The following is a 17,006-nucleotide window of genomic DNA, read 5'->3' on the forward strand; positions in this document are numbered from 1 at the left end:
ATTTTACACATTGTATTATATATGCATAATAGTTTGTTCATTGTAATATGTATTAAACTTGTATTATAAATGAATTAAAAGTGATCAAGTGAAAAAAAGATATTATTGCTATAAATGGTAAATACTTTTTTTTTATTTTAGTATATTTATGTAAGTTTTCCTTTGTATAATTAGTCACGTTCGTATAAGTATAATTCGCCTGAATATACAAATACATATGTATAATATACAATTATTCAACCTATATACATATACAATTCACCTCTCCCCACTTTCTGCCCTCTCTCACTCGCTTTCTCTCCTTCATCTCCCGATCTCGCTCGCCTCTCTACTCCCTCTACCAATCTCGCTTGCCATATATACAAATGTATATGTATAATATACAATTATATGCATATATAATTCACCTCTCTCCTACTCTCTGCCCTCTCTTGCTCGCCTCTCTCCTCCCTCTCCCAATGTAACTCGCCTTTATGCTCACTCTCCAATCTCTCTAGTCATATATACAAATACATATGTATAATATACAATTATCTAAGTGATATACATATACAATTCACCTTTCTCTCACTCTTTTCCCCTCTCTCGTCTCTTTCCTCGATATAATATGTTGCTACGAATAGTAATTATCAAACTATAGGTATGGAGAGCAATTAGTCTATTTTTAAGTGACTATATGTAAAAGTTCCCGCTAACTACATGCGAATCCACCAATAGACATGGTATATCATAATACCCCAATATAACAATCCATGTATCAACATATGCACTAATCACCTCGTATATATGTAAACATGTTATATCATAATGACATCCCAACATAGGAATGTTTGTATCAAAACTCTGGGGAATTTATAAACTGTCGGACGAATTCTTACCACTTAAACAAAAACCTGGTTCTCGTAAAATTTACAAAGATAAAAATAAATAGCTTACATCTTTCACTTGGCGATTCACATTCAATTTTATATGGCTAGAAGCTTTTAAAGAACTAAATATTATCGGACTTAATTATTATATTAAAATAAATTTCAAAATTGTCGTATTTGTGGACTAAAAATTGATAGACTTTATTATTTTAGCATATTCAATAAAAACACAATCCACAGTTTCTATCCAATTTTTATCCTTTTGGATAGTAGAACTCGTACCTTTTCTAAACATTCTCATACTTTGAAATATTTGAAGTTGAGTTTTTTTTATCTTTTCTATAGTTCATATGGAATAGATTGAATGCTCAGGGCACCCTGTTAAGTATTTGGTTAACCGTAAGAATAACTTCTCTCCACAAGTAATAAAACATTAATCATCTTTTCTAATGTTTGATCTTTCCTTTCTGCAATTTCACTTGTTGTGGTATGTTGTAGTTTAATGAATAATTTTGTATTTTAAACATATTTCCGCAAAAAGGAGATCGTATTCTCCACCCCTACCACTTCTTATCATTTTTATCTTTTTGCCCAATTTATTTTCAAACAAGCACTTCTTTCATTCCATGACTTCAGAGAAAAAGTCTAATATGTATTAAGACAGTATCTAGAACAACAACTTGGAGAACTTGGTAAGAATTCACAAAAATATTTTCCGCAAGAAAGAAAATCCAACCCATGTCTAAATGCACAACATTTCCTCAAGAAAATTATTCTCCTCAAATATCGAGGTTGATGAAATATATCGTCCAGGATATTAGGACGATCTTACTTACCGATGTATCAGTACCAAAAATCACAATATCAGCGAACCACTCAACAATAGTAAAGAACATTAGAATTTATTTGTGCACAAGAAAAAGAAGTTTTGAAGTTCAGAAAATTAAGTTTGTTGAATAATGAAAGGTAACACCTCTATTAATAGACAACAAAGGATAGTATAATTTATGAACATGTGTTTATTGTGCCTTATAGGAAAAGTCACTACCTTTCAAAAAAGACACAATCCTTCAAAAAAATTTCGAAAGAAATCTCGTATAACTCTTCAATAAAACAACCTTTTAAAAAAGTCATAACTTTGAAAGTAATCACAATCCTACATTTTTCTTTCGCACCTTCTAACACCTAATGCTAAAAGTACTGTAACTTTATAGCTTAAACTTTTTTTATTAAAACAAATTATATATTCTTGACATTTTGAAAATGCAAAGGTGCAGGTATCGACAAGTTAATTGTGATTATTAGGTGATATATTATCTTCAAAGTACACCAAGGTACAAGCCCTACCGGGCTGTTTGATTACTAGAGTGAAGTTGAAATTTTATTTGGATAAGCAATTTACATTTTGAAGTTGTATTTTTATGAATAAATATAAAAATCTCATAAATTATGAAAACTATTAAAATTATTTCAATTCTTTATACAATCTAATCAAATAAGGAAAAGTTGACACCAAAAGCTTAATAACTATCACAAAGTTATTCTAATAAAAAAAATATATATATTGATAGAATTTGAGTTCAATAAAAGAATTAAGATTGTACATGAATTGTAGTGTACTACTTTTAAATAAAATTTAAGGAAAATGAACATGCATCTCCTGAACTTATACTTGAAATTTTAGAGACACACTTATACTATATTAAGGTCTTAGTACCTCCCTGAACTTATTTTACAAGTAATTTTCTACCCCTTTTTGGCTTACGTGACACTAGCTTGAAAATAAAAGTCAACTAACGCTGGAACCACAAGATAGTGTCACGTAGGCTGAAAAGGGGTAAAAAATTATTAATAAAATTTGTTCAGGGGGGTAATAGGACTTTAGTATATTATAAGTATGTCTCTGAGATTTCGGGCATAGGTTGAGGGGGTACTTGTGCATTATCCCTAAAATTTAACATGGTCTATATCATCAATTAGTAACTTTATCATCATGTTCATATTTCGTGAATATGTCATCACTTCTTTGATATTCCTGGTATTTTCGCAAAAAAATTTGCAAATATAGAATGATGGGTTTATGCAAAAAAATTATGCGAAAAATTATGCAAATATAAAATTATGCATTGGCAGCTCAAAACAATTGGCCGATTTAGCAACTTGATGTAAAATCAGCCTTTTTGCACGGAGAGCTGCAAGAGCAGGTATATGTTGACCAAACTCTTGGTTATGTGATGCATGATAGTGAGCATAAAGTTTATAAATTGAAAAAGGTTTTATATGGGATAAAACAAGCTCCTTGAGCTTGGTATAGTCGCATTGATGCGTATTTTGATCTAGAAAACTTTAGAAAATGCCCATATGAGCATATACTTTATACAAAACTTGAGGATGGGAAACTTGTGATTGTATGCTTATATGTAGACAATTTAATTATACTGGGAGTGATCCTGCATTTCTTGAAAAATTTAAGTTATTCATGATGACTGAGTTTGATATGTCTGATCTTTGCTTGATGCATTACTTTCTGGGAATTGAAGTAAAGCAATCATGTAGTAAGATTTTTATTTCACAAAAGAAATATGTCCAGGAAACATTACGGAGGTTTGGAATGCAGAGTTCCAATTCTATCACGACACTAACAAAGTTGGGACTGAAGTTGGAAAAGAATCCTATAGGAAAGAAGATTGACAACACTTTTTTTCAAACAACTCATGGGATGTTTGATGTATCTAACAGTCACCAGGTCTGACATAATGTATTCTGTTAGTCTTGTTAGCAGGTACTTGGAGCACCAAAAAGAGATTCATTTGTTGGCTGCTAAAAGAATTCTCAGGTATTTGCAAGGTACAATTGACTATGGTATTCTATACAAGAAAGAAGGCAAGTCGGAGTTAATTGGCTTCACAGATAGTGATTTTTCTGGAGATAAAGAAGACATGAAAAGCACTCCAGGTTATGTGTTTATGCTTGGATCTGGAGCTGTTTCTTGGTGCTCTAAGAAGCAACCGATTGTTACATTGTCCACTACAGAAGCAGAGTTTGTAGCTGCAACTGTGTGTGTTACCCAAGCAATTTGGTTGAGTTTCATGTTCGACAGTAAGAACCAAATCTTCTTTACTGCAATAATGGCTCAACAATTAAGCTTTCAAGGAATTCAGTGCTACATGGACGGAGCAAACACATAGATGTTAAGTTTCACTTCCTAAGAGATCTCACGAAGAAGAAAGTTATTGATATTGTCTACTGTAAAAGTGAAGACCAAGATGCTGATATCTTCACTAAGTCCCTCAAGCTGACAACATTCAGAAAGTTAAGAAAGCTACTTGGAGTTTTGACTTTAAGGGAAAGCTACTATGAAAACGTTGTTAAGCTGAAGTCGTAGACTTATCAGTTTAAGGGAGGGTTCGTTAGAAATTTTAATTAATTAATTTTCTTCTTTCCTAGTTTTAAGGGTATATAGTTGCTATTTCCAAGTAACTGGAAATGTTTTATCGAAATATGATTTTCGAAAAGAGTTTGTTTTATTTTCGACTTTTAGGAGTCGCCACTTAATTTTTAAGAAAAATCAAGAAAACTTTGTTTCTAAACAACTTAAACAGAAAAAATTATTTCGAAAATATTTTAGAGGGTTCGGGAATCTTATTAGTGTCTTAGGAAGGTGTAAGGCACCTAAGACACTCCGCTAACTTACGGTTTACCGGCGATTAACTTATTTGACTATTTATTTTTAACTTTTTGCAATCTTGAAGTTATTTTGGACTTATTAGAATGTTACTTAGGCATTTTCTTACGAATTCTACAATGTTTATTATTTTAAGATTCTTGTTAAAGTTAAACTCTTTTAAACCTCAATTATAAACAAACTTCAAATTTTAAAAATTTATTGTTTAAGGCTTCAATTTTTAGTCTCTAGTTTGATAAAACAAAAAGGCGTTCGAAGGGGTTTGGAGCTTTCTAACCTTCAACTAACGGCATTCGAGTAAAACAAATATGTAAGCAAATAATAAAGAGAGAGGGAGAGAGAGAGAGAGAGAGATTCTGGGTCCAAATTCGGGTTCTGTCCGCCTTGACCGAAACTTGGACCCACCTGCTTTTGGGTTTTTAACCCATTTCTTTCTTTCGTACCTGTCCTAGTCTAAACATACAAGAATGAATACAAGGAAAGCAAAAATGACAAGGGCTTATGCCCAAAGTAAATACAACTTAATAAATAAATAAAAATCTTCTAGTACGCCTTCCTCAAGCTCCTTCGATCTTCATGGAGTTCGAATTTTCGCACGCCTGCTGCCATTCATATTTTTTTACACCTATTTAAGGTATAATGTTTCTGTATATCAGTGTATACAGGCTGTATATCAGCTTGTTTTTCAACTTTCAAAAGTTGAAAGTTCCCTTTTAAAAGCATATGTTCACTGCTACAATCCCAGATTTCGAATTTGGATCTGCTTGTACGCCTTCAACCTGTATATCAGTGTATACAATGTATAAAATATGTATACTGCTGTATACATCTTCTTCAAATCTCTGCAACAATTTTTTCAAGCAGTTTCTGCTGGGTTTTTTTTTCTCCGACCTGTACATACTTTCAGGAGGTTGGCTGACTCGAGAAAGGTGTTTTGAGCCTTTATGGCTCAACGAGAAGGTGCAAGGAATTGGAGTGAGGTCCATGAGGACTCGAGAATAGTTTTACATGCAATAAAAAGAGAATAGATTAGCACATGAAGCGATAAAATAATCAAACGAATCTTGAGCAAAACAGAGAAATAAAAAAAAGAAAAGTACACCCATTTGAGGATTTGAATTAAATTGGAACAGCGATTTCAAAAGAAAAAAAAACTCGTATGAGCTAAGCGAGGAGCTTACAAAATCTCATAAAAAAGAAAAGCAAAACAGCATGCATTAACAGCAATATGGATGTGCACTTATGAACCCTCATGTCCAAAAATAAACACAGCGGCAATCATGGCAAGCTAAACTATCCTAAACCCTTAAAATGCTGAATGTCTAAATGAACAATGGCAAACTTAAATTACGCAAATAAAACAGAGGAGAACAAAACCCACATTCTGCTTGCATAGGGGCAAAGTCTTCATTTCGATTAATTCACGAAAAACAGTATATTCAAGGAAGGCAAGAATATGTTTTCTCATTGAAGATTACAAACAAAACAACTCACATCCAGGCTGAATGTAAATGACAAGATTCATCAACTCCAAGTAGCATGAAACAAAGTGAAACAAAACGAAGGCCACTACCATACTGCTTAACTACGAACAACACTGTGAAATTAAGGCCAAAACATTGACTATGAAACAACACCAAGAAAACCAAGGCCAAAACAGTGACTAGGCGATTTGCTTGAACAAAGATGGCATATTACAGATTGTAGGAAACTTTTCAAAGGAAGAAGGGAAAGCAAAAGAACAGAGAAGAGCAGACTTGAACTCGATTGTTTCATAGCTCGAACAACACAACAATGAATGCAAGACACGATCATTGAACCATTAAACAACAGGAAAATCACAACACCTGCACTAGTATCATGTACTCACGCTAAACTGGAAATAGAAATACGATCAAAGCAAAAATCTGCATTCAAGCAGTTTCAAACGTAATTTAAACCAAGTTGAAGCATATCCGTCGAATCAATCACACCAAACAAAATCGTCGCAACACATCGACATAGATGAGAGAAGATCGAAAGGGACGAGCCGTACCTTTTCCGGACAGCGAACTGGAGGCAAGCGAGCAGAGCAAGAACTTCCTCGACGAAAAAGACACACCGAGACGGCTACGACGTTTCGACGGAACACCGCGATCGACACCTTTTTATATATCAACTCCTCCAAAGGAAAAATAAGGCCGGCCGAGGAAGCAGATGCTACGATCATGATAAACCCTAATATATACTCTTTATTGGTCTCTCCTCCCAGTCGATCACTACCAGATTGTAGGGACAAAATGATTGCACCAATCGTCAATAAAAACACAGAGTTGATGGAGTAAGAAGTGAACTTCAGCCTCACAATAACGAAGGCAGTGAAAGCAAGTTGCCTAGAATAGAGAAGTCCGACAGTGGAGACAGGTAATTTGGCTACGCCATAACCATAGGAGTAGTTGCAAAATCCTAGTAAATTCCAACCCCAAGAGTGGCCATGAAAATTCAGGGAGTCATCAAAATGAGCTTTATTGTATTATTATTATTATTATTGCGACGATAGAAGTAGGAAATGACTAAAGAGATGAAATTTATTGGCCAAGCAACAGTTTGAAGCCAGCATGATAGCCAAATTCTTTTGCCTCCTTTGACTTTATTACCACACTGACAAATCACCCACAATATGGGATTTATGATAGCAAAAGGAAATTCTCATATCTATATGTTAGTTCAATAAAATTTGTGGGCATAAAGTTGAATTTTCAAAAAGTTCTTATATCTATTTTTTGCTTAAACAAATTTCAGAAATCATATTAAGTTGGATTCAAAATCGATTAGGTATAGATGTGTAATCATTTAAAATTTACTATGTATAAATTTATAAAACAATTGTGGAGCTATACAAATCCAATAAATATGGATTTAATTAACGTTCAAATTGGTTTGAGCTACAATAGATGAGTCTAATTTGCTAAGTCCTATTTCATCTCATCCTAGAGGTCCATTTTGGTATCACATGACAAATGACGTGGCATACCAATTCAAACAAAAAAAGCCGATCATGGCATGTGTCAAAACTAACAAGTGCGCTCCATAAAGTCCATGTCATGTCACTTAAATTTGATTGGCCCAACTCTTCTATTCTAAAATTATAAACTCAAAAAAGAGATAGAAAATTCGAAACAAGAAGCTAGATAAATCTCGTGATACAAATGCCATAAATTTCTCCATAAGCTACAAGCTTAAGAATTCCAGCATTCAGGTTCAAGAACGATCAAAATCAAAGGATTCAAGAACAAGCTCGAAACCCTTATATTCAAGTAAAAATCAAGATCAAGATAAAGTTCAAGTTCAAGTTCATCAAAAATTCAAGAACAAACTTTAAAGCCCTTGAATTCAAGATTAAGTCCAAAACAAATTCAAGATCAAACTCAATAGCCCTTCAATTATATCCGAAAAGACGAATTCAGAAGAATATCATCATAACCCTCACACTTTAAATCAATAAATATGATTATTGCAATACTTTTTCGTTCTTGATTATTTTTATTTGATGCGAATCTTATTGTCTACAATATAATTTACAAGCATTTCAAACACACCGTATTCACACGCATCTCAATTGAAACAAATAAACCAAATTCCATGCTATACATATTTCATCAACATATCACTTTTCAACATTTTTAAAATACCTACTTTATAAGAATATCACTTTTCAATGTTTTTGGACTAATTTATCTAGAATTTTATACACATGTAAGTTAGAATTCGCTCACAATTTTCTAATCCGTATCAAAATTGTATAAAATTGATGTAAAATAAGTATATTTCTCTTGTAATTTAAAATTTAACTCTCAATTTTCCTATATGAAAATTTATAAATTGGTAGACATTTATATAACTTCATAAATTTTGCTGCGCGCTTGGAAGTTATGATGAGTTTTCCTAAGTTAAGAAGTGAATACTGAATGGAATTTTAGCTTTAGAGTTTACAATAGATACTTTATATATTCACAGATAAAAATATAAATATAATAATTCTTAACGAATTTACTTATACTGTATTTGATAAGAAATTAATTAATTTAAATCTGTTTTGATAAATCAATAATTTTATAATTTTAATTAATTCAATAATCATTAATTTGATATTTCAATATTAATTAATTAATAAGTCAATTTTATAATTAAATTATCTATTACAGTTCGATTTTAAATGGACTAATGAAAAGTGAAAATTCATCTAGTTGAATATAAGCATGTGGCTATTTAAGAAACTAAATAAAACAGTCAGTATCTATGGTGGAGCTATGCTTTCTTGACGAGCTCAGCAAAATTTTAATCTGGATTTTGTATTAAAGTTTAAAATATTTATTTAATATATATAAATAACTTTTTATGAAAAAAAGCAAAAGAAAATTTTAAAATATATAAATTCAAAATTTAATTCCACATTTAAAAGCTGAAAAAGTTAACTGGATTCCACAATATGAGAAATACCATACATGTTTTTGATTGGGACGGAAGAAAATAAACTAAACTGAACTGAGTTATTTTGGTCCAATAAAGGAAAAGTACATGTATGATCACAACATTTACTTTTTTTCAAGCAGCTTTTATATATAGGCTTTGCTTTGTGGAGAGGGATAGCTGGCTCAAGAGTCAAAGCATAATGACAACAAGAAAAGGCTGATTGTTGAAATAGATGAAAAGAGGTCCAATCTAAATAAAGTCTAGTGAAGAAAATGAAATCCTAAAAGCTAAGTAAGTTAGTAGTTGAATAATTGAGGGTTGTTTGATCATAAGATTCAAGAATTTCTGAACTTTCAAAAATTTGAAAGATAACAAAAAAAGTGTTTTTTCGGTCCAAATTATTTACAAACTGTCCAAACAATTCTAATTTATATTTACGATTGAATAAAACTCTAATTCTCAAATATATATTATTTTTCCATTTGAAAACAATAGAGTCGTCAATATTGGCATGGCCTAACCTGAAATTTAATAAAGTTGGGCTAAGATTTTTGGAGCAAATTTATGAAAAATGTTTTTTAGCCCGACCTGAGCCTGCTAATTTGTGGGGCTTGAGTAGTATCAGTAGGGTCGGGCCATATGCCAATAAAAATTAATTAAAACATATAATATAATATTAAAATTTAAATTAAAGAGAGTCCAAACTCAAAACAATTAGGTTAATATTTCTATTTAGATATTTATACTTTTACTTAAAGAAAAACTGAATAAAGATTATTTGTGGATTTAATTAACAAGTAGTTACATTATCATCATGAAATATTGTTTTGTCGATATTTATGATAATATTTTAAAATTATAATTTACAATTCAATTTAATAATTACAAAAAGATATATAATTTTTAAAAAAGTGAGCTGGCCCGGCTAGCTTCCACGTACTTATGGGTTGGACCGATCGTTTTTTGACCCACACAAAAAATGGGCTAGCCCAACCTGGATTGTAAAATGTCAAAGTTTGTATGGGTTAGCTCGGATGGGTGGGCTAGCCCATATTACAACTGTAGAAAATAAATTGTTGAGAGCATCGTTAATGAAATCTTAACCATCATCTATGGAAGCAACAAAATAACAAGAGAAGAAAGAATGTTTTTAAGGAAAATCTATTAACTGATTTTCATTATGACTTTTATCATGACATGACATGTATTTATATAGGGAAAATACAGAAAGTATCTTAACTCACAGAAATAACAAAATTTTAGCTAGGCTAACAAACTATTCTAACTAATTGATCTAGCGCTGGCTAAGCTAACGAATCGACTGAACTAATTAATAACTATAATTAGGATTAATTTGATCTCAACATGCCTCCCCCCTCAAGTTGGAGGTATGGAGAGCATTGACAACTAGCTCAATGTTGCAGAATGTTTTATCCCAGTAAGTGTTTTGATCAATATGCTAACAGATTGTTTGAGCTTATGTGATGCAATGAAATGAGTGTTTCCTGAAGCAAATTCCTCACAAAGTGACAATCAACTTCAATGTGTTTGGTTCGTTCATGAAACACTGGATTCCTAGCAATATGAAGCTTGATTGACTGTCACAATACACTTCCATAGGGGTTGGCAGTGGCACTGTAAGCTCTACCAACAATTATTGAGCCAAACCAATTCTTCTGCAACTTTTCTGAATACTCTATACTTTGCCTCTATCGAAGATAATGATATAATCTCCTCCTTCTTGGATTTTCAATTGAGGGGACTATTGTCTAGCAACACAATGTATCCACTCGTTGATTTTTTGAATTAGGGCATGTAACCCAATCAGAACCATAATAGACTTTAACATTGTATGACGGACCATGTGACATGAAAATGTCTTGAGTAGGATCTATCTTGATGTATCTCAATAAGTGGAATGCAGCTTGTAAGTGTGGTTCTTTAGGATATTGCATAAATTAACTAAAGTGTTGTACAATGTATGATATGTTCATTCTAGTATTAGTCAATGATCTTAGGCATATTTATATGCCCAATAACTACAAATTACCCATCTTTAACATTAGTTTAGGACATTATCTAATCTAGCTAGCATGTTTTGGCTCAAGAGTGCGATGATTGTATACTAATATACATGATTAGTAATTTTTCAGGTTACTAAGGAAAATGATATAGTATTAAAAAGAAAAGGAGTTAAAGGTGACAAGATGCAGCCATGCACGACACTTGCGCGGCGACCCAGCAACCACTACTGGAGCAAGGGCACGACGCGCCAGGCCAAGTTTGTCTGAGGCTGATTTCAGGTGCATTGGTAGCGCGGTGCGCCAATCCTCCAGGCGCAATTTTGGCGCAGTGCCCCAGCCCTGTGCGGATTTGTTGACGAAAATCGAAGTTAAAAGGACTCATAGTTGAAGTAGAATTTGATTTTATTTTTCCTAATTACTATAAAAAGACCCTTAGGGCCTCATTGTTAGGATTTGACTTTTTAATTGGTGAGCAAGAGCAAGAATTCAAGTTTGTAATAGGTTTTAATATTCTAACTCTTTTATTTTTTTGGAAATCATATGAACAATTGTCTTTTGTGATTTTTGAATAGTATGAGTTGTTAATCGCCGTAGTTCTGGGACTGTTGCTATGGATCGAATGTTGAATATTGTTGGTTCTTGAATTAACTTGGTTATCAACACAAGTTACTTCTATATTCTTGTTTTACTGTTTTATGCTTCATCACCATGAGATAAACTTAGTGTTTAATCTTAAAATCGGCTATTAGATAGACTAGAGGATATAGAGAGCTCGATCGACCCATTAGATTGAGGTAATTTGTGTTCAGGAGTGACCTGCGGATAAACAACTTGCTTGGTTACAAAATAGGATGAAATATAAATGCTCGCCAATTAGCTTACTTATCATTGCTCAACGATGTAGTTAGTTATCTAATTGGGGTAGGCAACGAGAGGTATATAGCCCGACTCATATAATTAACCCTATAAATTAGTAACTTGATAACCAAACTTAGTTCTAAGCCAATACTATGATGTATGAGATTCAACATATGTTGCAGCCTTGGAATTGCCTTCTTGCTTGAACCACCATCTTTAAGTCGTTCAATCTTAGTTACTTTTATTCATTGCTAAAGAAGTCGTTGTTCATACTCCCTCCATTTCACAAAGAATGATCTACTTTGACTTGACACGGAGTTTAAAAAAATAAAGAAGACATTTAATCATGTTGTTCTAAATTAACGTTATGTAAAATGTACAACATTTTCCTTTAATCTTGTGGTCTTAAACATGCCACGTGGAAAATTGTTACCAAAAAAGAAAGAAGTAATTCTTTTTGAAACATACTAAAAAGAAAAGGATGTCATTCTTTTTTAAACGGGGGGAGAATAAATCATCAACTCTTGAAACAATTACTTTTACTTTTAGTTATAGAATTAGTATCGAGTAAAAATTGATCATAAGTCCCTTGGAAATAATAACTTATTTCAAAAAGAATCTATATTACTTGAGCGATCACGTAAACCTGTGTGTATATAAGGAAGCATCAGTCAGGAAATTCAGCTTGCCAATGAGCTTCCAGTTAAATAAAGGATCTGATAACTCCTTCTTTGGCATGAAGTTTCACTGTATGGTGTAGTGAGGATGTGCAATTGTTCATGTTTGCAACATTATAAGTTTTCAACATGTCAAGAACAAACTTCCTTTGTGATATGATAAGTCCATCCTCTTAATAAAGTACTTCCATTCCAAGAAAATAATGTAGTCTTCATAAATCCTTGATCTTGAACATATCACGTAGAAAAATTTCAACTCCTCAATTTCAAAAACACATGTCCTTGTTAAAATAATATCATTCATATACATTACAACAAAAATAGTAAAATATTTAGACTTCTTGTGAAAAAAAATAATCGTTCAATGAGCGAGTATATACTTTAGAGTACAAGGCTTCAGCAAACTTGGCATATCACTGCCTACTGGCATGATTTAGGATATATAATGACTTATTTCACTTTCACACTACCCCTGGTCTATTCACAACTAAGTCTGGGGCACCTCCATATATACTTCTTCCTGTAGCTCACCATGGAGGAAGGCATTATTCACATCAAGCTGAAAAATGTCCCATCCCTTTTTTACTGCAATAGTCAATAGAGTTCTTACAATTGTCATTTAATCACTGGTGAGAAGGTCTATATATAGTCAACTCTATCTTGGTGAGTATAACTTTTCACCACTAGTCTTGTCTTGAACCTCTCAATAGTCCCATCAGCCTTATGTTTCACCTTGTACACCCATCTGCATCCTATGGCCTTCTTTCCAATAGGTAACTGCACCAGATCCCAAGTGTCATTGACATGTAATGCCTCGAACTCCCGTGTCATGGATGTTTTCCAAGCAGAATTCATAGCAGCCTCCCTAAATGAGGTTGGTTCATCACCAATGCTAATGTTTCTCACAAGTGTCTGACTCTCATGCTCCAAAACTTCAGCTGGTGTGTGTTGATGTTTGTAGAAGGTAGTATTGAGAGAAATGGTTGCATTAGGTAATTGGCTAAATATGTGAGTCATAGTCTTAGGTAAGATGTAATCATATAGATGTGGGCAATTTGTGTGATCTAGAGGGTCTAGTGGAAACTGTTTTGTTTAGTTCTGGGAACAACATTTTGATGAGTCAGCTAAATAGCTAGGTGAGTCAGTTAAATGACTAGGTGAAGTGTCAGATTGAATGTCAATTCCATCAGTTATATTGGTTTCATCATTTTGTACTATTTGGTCCAAGTTCAAGATTAACAATGTCTACATTTTCTGTAAAAATATCTTTGGAAATATGTATTTTCTTTGTGTCCAGACTAAGAATTTTGTAACCTTTTGATCCAAATAGGTATCCTATGTAGATGTGGGATGCAATTCTAGCTTGAAATTTGTCTCTTTGTGACTTTGGAAGAGTGGGGTAACAAAGGCATCCAAAGGCTCTTATGTGAGAATAGGATGGCTTAGATTGATACAATAGCTCATAAGGACATTTGCCTTTGATGTGGGAGTGGGAAATCTATTGATAATGTATGTAGCACATAGTATACATTCTCCCCAATATTCCAGTGGTAACTTTGACTGAAAAAGAAGTGCTCTAGAGTCTCTAACAAATATTTATGTTTTCTTTTTACCACACCATTTTGTTGTGGTGTGTATGAACAAGTTTTTCGTGAATAATTCCCTTTTAATTTAGAAAAGATGGTGTTTCTATGTTAACAAATTCAATTCCATTATCAGTTCTGATGGTCTGGACATTGGTGTGAAATTGGTTTTCAATCATGGATACAAAGGCTTTAATGACGGATAGAACTTTACTCTTACCCATTAATAATTGAGTCCATGTACACCTGCTATAATCATCAAAAATGGTGATGAAATATCTATAGTTGTCATGTGTCATCATATGGTGGGCCCCCCAAAGATATGTGTGCAATAATTGAATTATTATGGTGGAGGAGTGAGTGTTGATTTTATGGGAAAAAGTCAATCTTTCTTGCCTTACCATTAGACATATGCTGCAAATGAAGGGTTGTTTATTGAAAAAGTTTTCAGGTATGGACTTTATTTCCCTCATCTTCACTAAAGGTACATATCCTAGTCTATTATGCCACAATATATTCACATCATCACAAGTACAAGTCATAAAAGAAGTAGAAACATCATGTTTTTCATTACACTGAATAAAGTTTTGTATAGATGGCACACACTTATCTATGGTAGAGATGGTATGTCTAGTAGACACTTGATGTGTATTCTGACTACATGAAGAATTAGGAACAAAAGAAAATTTAGAAGCAGATGTATTTGGACTTCTCATGCAACATGACTGGAAAGAGTTTAAGTACAAAGAATACACTTAGAACTAGAATGATTGATATTCTACAGACACTTGGAACATAGAAAATAGAGTCTATCTTTGGCTTCACCAATCTCCAAAGACCTCTTCATTGAAGGGACCCATAAAAAACATGAATATTCAGTGAAAGAAACAATACTCCTAGGTATGGATTTGGAAAGACAATTAATTGAAACAAGGTTATACTTGAAAGAGGGCACATATAATACTTTATGTAAAACAATGTCTGAGTAAGTATTACACTACCAAGCTGAGTGACTTTCACTTTGTAACTATTTGGTAAGGTGATTAATAAAGGTCATGAAAGATAGGTAATATTGGTTAAGGATGTTATGTCAAAGGTCATGTGGTTTGAGGATCTTGAGTCCAAAAATCCAAGAGTCAGTCTTGTTATTGAAACACCTATAAGATAATTTGTCGAAATCAATAGAAGAAGTTCAAGATATCATACCTATGAAATTCACACTACCATTCACATTATTCCCATGTTTTTCAGCTTGGAACTATTGTAGTAGTTCTACTAATTGTTCATATTGTTCCCTTGTCAAATAAATGCCTTGGTCAACCTTTCCTCCTCCATAATCTTCACCTTCTATTGACGATAGATTGAAAGGGAACCCCTGCCCGTCATCCATAAGACTGTTTCCTGTATTCGTCTGTATTTTGATTTTGATTGTTGCTCTAATTATTGTTCTTGTATCTATTTTGATTTGAATTATGTTAGTTAAGGATAACCATGTAACTTGTAACATTTTTCCCTGGTATGTCTTGGTCTCTTACCGTAGTCACATATCATACGAGGCCTAATGCCATTGTAAGTGCTATGTTGAGAGTATTTTGTACGAAAATTAGCATTGCTTGTTGAGGGGTAATTCTGACGTGGAGGCCTAAAGGTTCTTGCTCCTGTTGAACTGTTCACACTAAAAATAGTCAATTCCATTACTCTTTTCCCTGAACTGCTTGCAGGGAGAGATGCAGACTTCATGAATGACGGACCACTAGGCTTAATTTCTCTCTGCTTTTTGTCCTGTACTAGCAATAAGAAGGTTTGTGCAAGAGACGATAATGGATTCATCATGAGGATGTTACTCCTAGCAGTGTAGACCTCGCTCAAACCCATAAGATATTGGATTAATCTCCTATCCTGTTCCACTTTGAACACACTTTCCTTAGCTCTACAAGTGTAACTACAACTACATTGAGTTTTAACATGCAAAGTACTTAATTCCTCCCATAGTCTCTTCATTTTAGTACAATAAGTTGTAATATCCAGAGTTTCTTGTGACAAATCGTTGATTTCTCATTGAATTTGATAAAGTTTTGCTCCATTTGTTTGATCTCCGTATCTTTTCACAATTCAAATGAATCGGTAATATACTCCATGTTGTTTGCAATCTCCCTAGCTAATGAATTAAGGATCCATGAGGTGACCATATCATCACATCTTTCCCACTGACGAGATTCTGATGTCCCTGGGTCTGGCCTCTTACATTCCCCATTCATGAAACCTAATTTGTTCTTAATAGAGAGGAATCAAAGAACGCCTCTCTTCCATGATCTATAGACTATTCTATCAAAAGGAATTGGTACCAACGAAGCACTAGGATTATATGAATGATGCATATATAGAGGAGAACTGACGTCCTCACTCCCAACACCATTGTTACTTTTAGGAGTGACATTCGATTGTGAACCAGTTTCAAGTACCATTGTAAGTATAAGTTGACAAGGAAACGAATATATAGAAAGGCAATACAATCCGCAGAATCAATCACAATAGATCGATGCAGGAATCGAACTATCGCAGAATGAACAGAAGAAAATAGTAAATCGATGCAGAAATCAAACTATCGCAAATTACCAAAAATTGACGAAGATCAGGTTGAGAAAAATAGAAGGAATGTTAAAAGGAATACCTCTGCTCTAATACCATGTTGATAGTGTCGCTAATAAAAGCTTAACTATCATCCATAGAAGCAAGAAAATAATCAGCGAAGAGAGAATGCTTTTGGGGAAAATCTATTAACTGATTTTCATTATGAGATGACATGTATTTATACAGGGAAGATACAAAAAGTATCTACACTATAGAAATAATAGAAT

General features: G+C 33.2%; 1 protein-coding gene across 1 annotated transcript; it reads left to right on the forward strand.

The window, feature by feature from the left end:
• Window positions 1-3,625: 3,625 nt before the first annotated feature.
• On the forward strand, window positions 3,626-4,057 carry LOC138349305 (secreted RxLR effector protein 161-like). Its single transcript, XM_069299626.1, has one exon. The coding sequence runs from the start codon at window positions 3,626-3,628 to the stop codon at window positions 4,055-4,057; it is 432 nt and encodes a 143-aa protein (XP_069155727.1).
• The last annotated feature ends 12,949 nt before the right edge of the window (window positions 4,058-17,006 follow it).

This window comes from Solanum lycopersicum, chromosome 6 (genome assembly GCF_036512215.1).
Source record: "Solanum lycopersicum chromosome 6, SLM_r2.1".
Classification (NCBI taxonomy): domain Eukaryota; kingdom Viridiplantae; phylum Streptophyta; class Magnoliopsida; order Solanales; family Solanaceae; genus Solanum; species Solanum lycopersicum.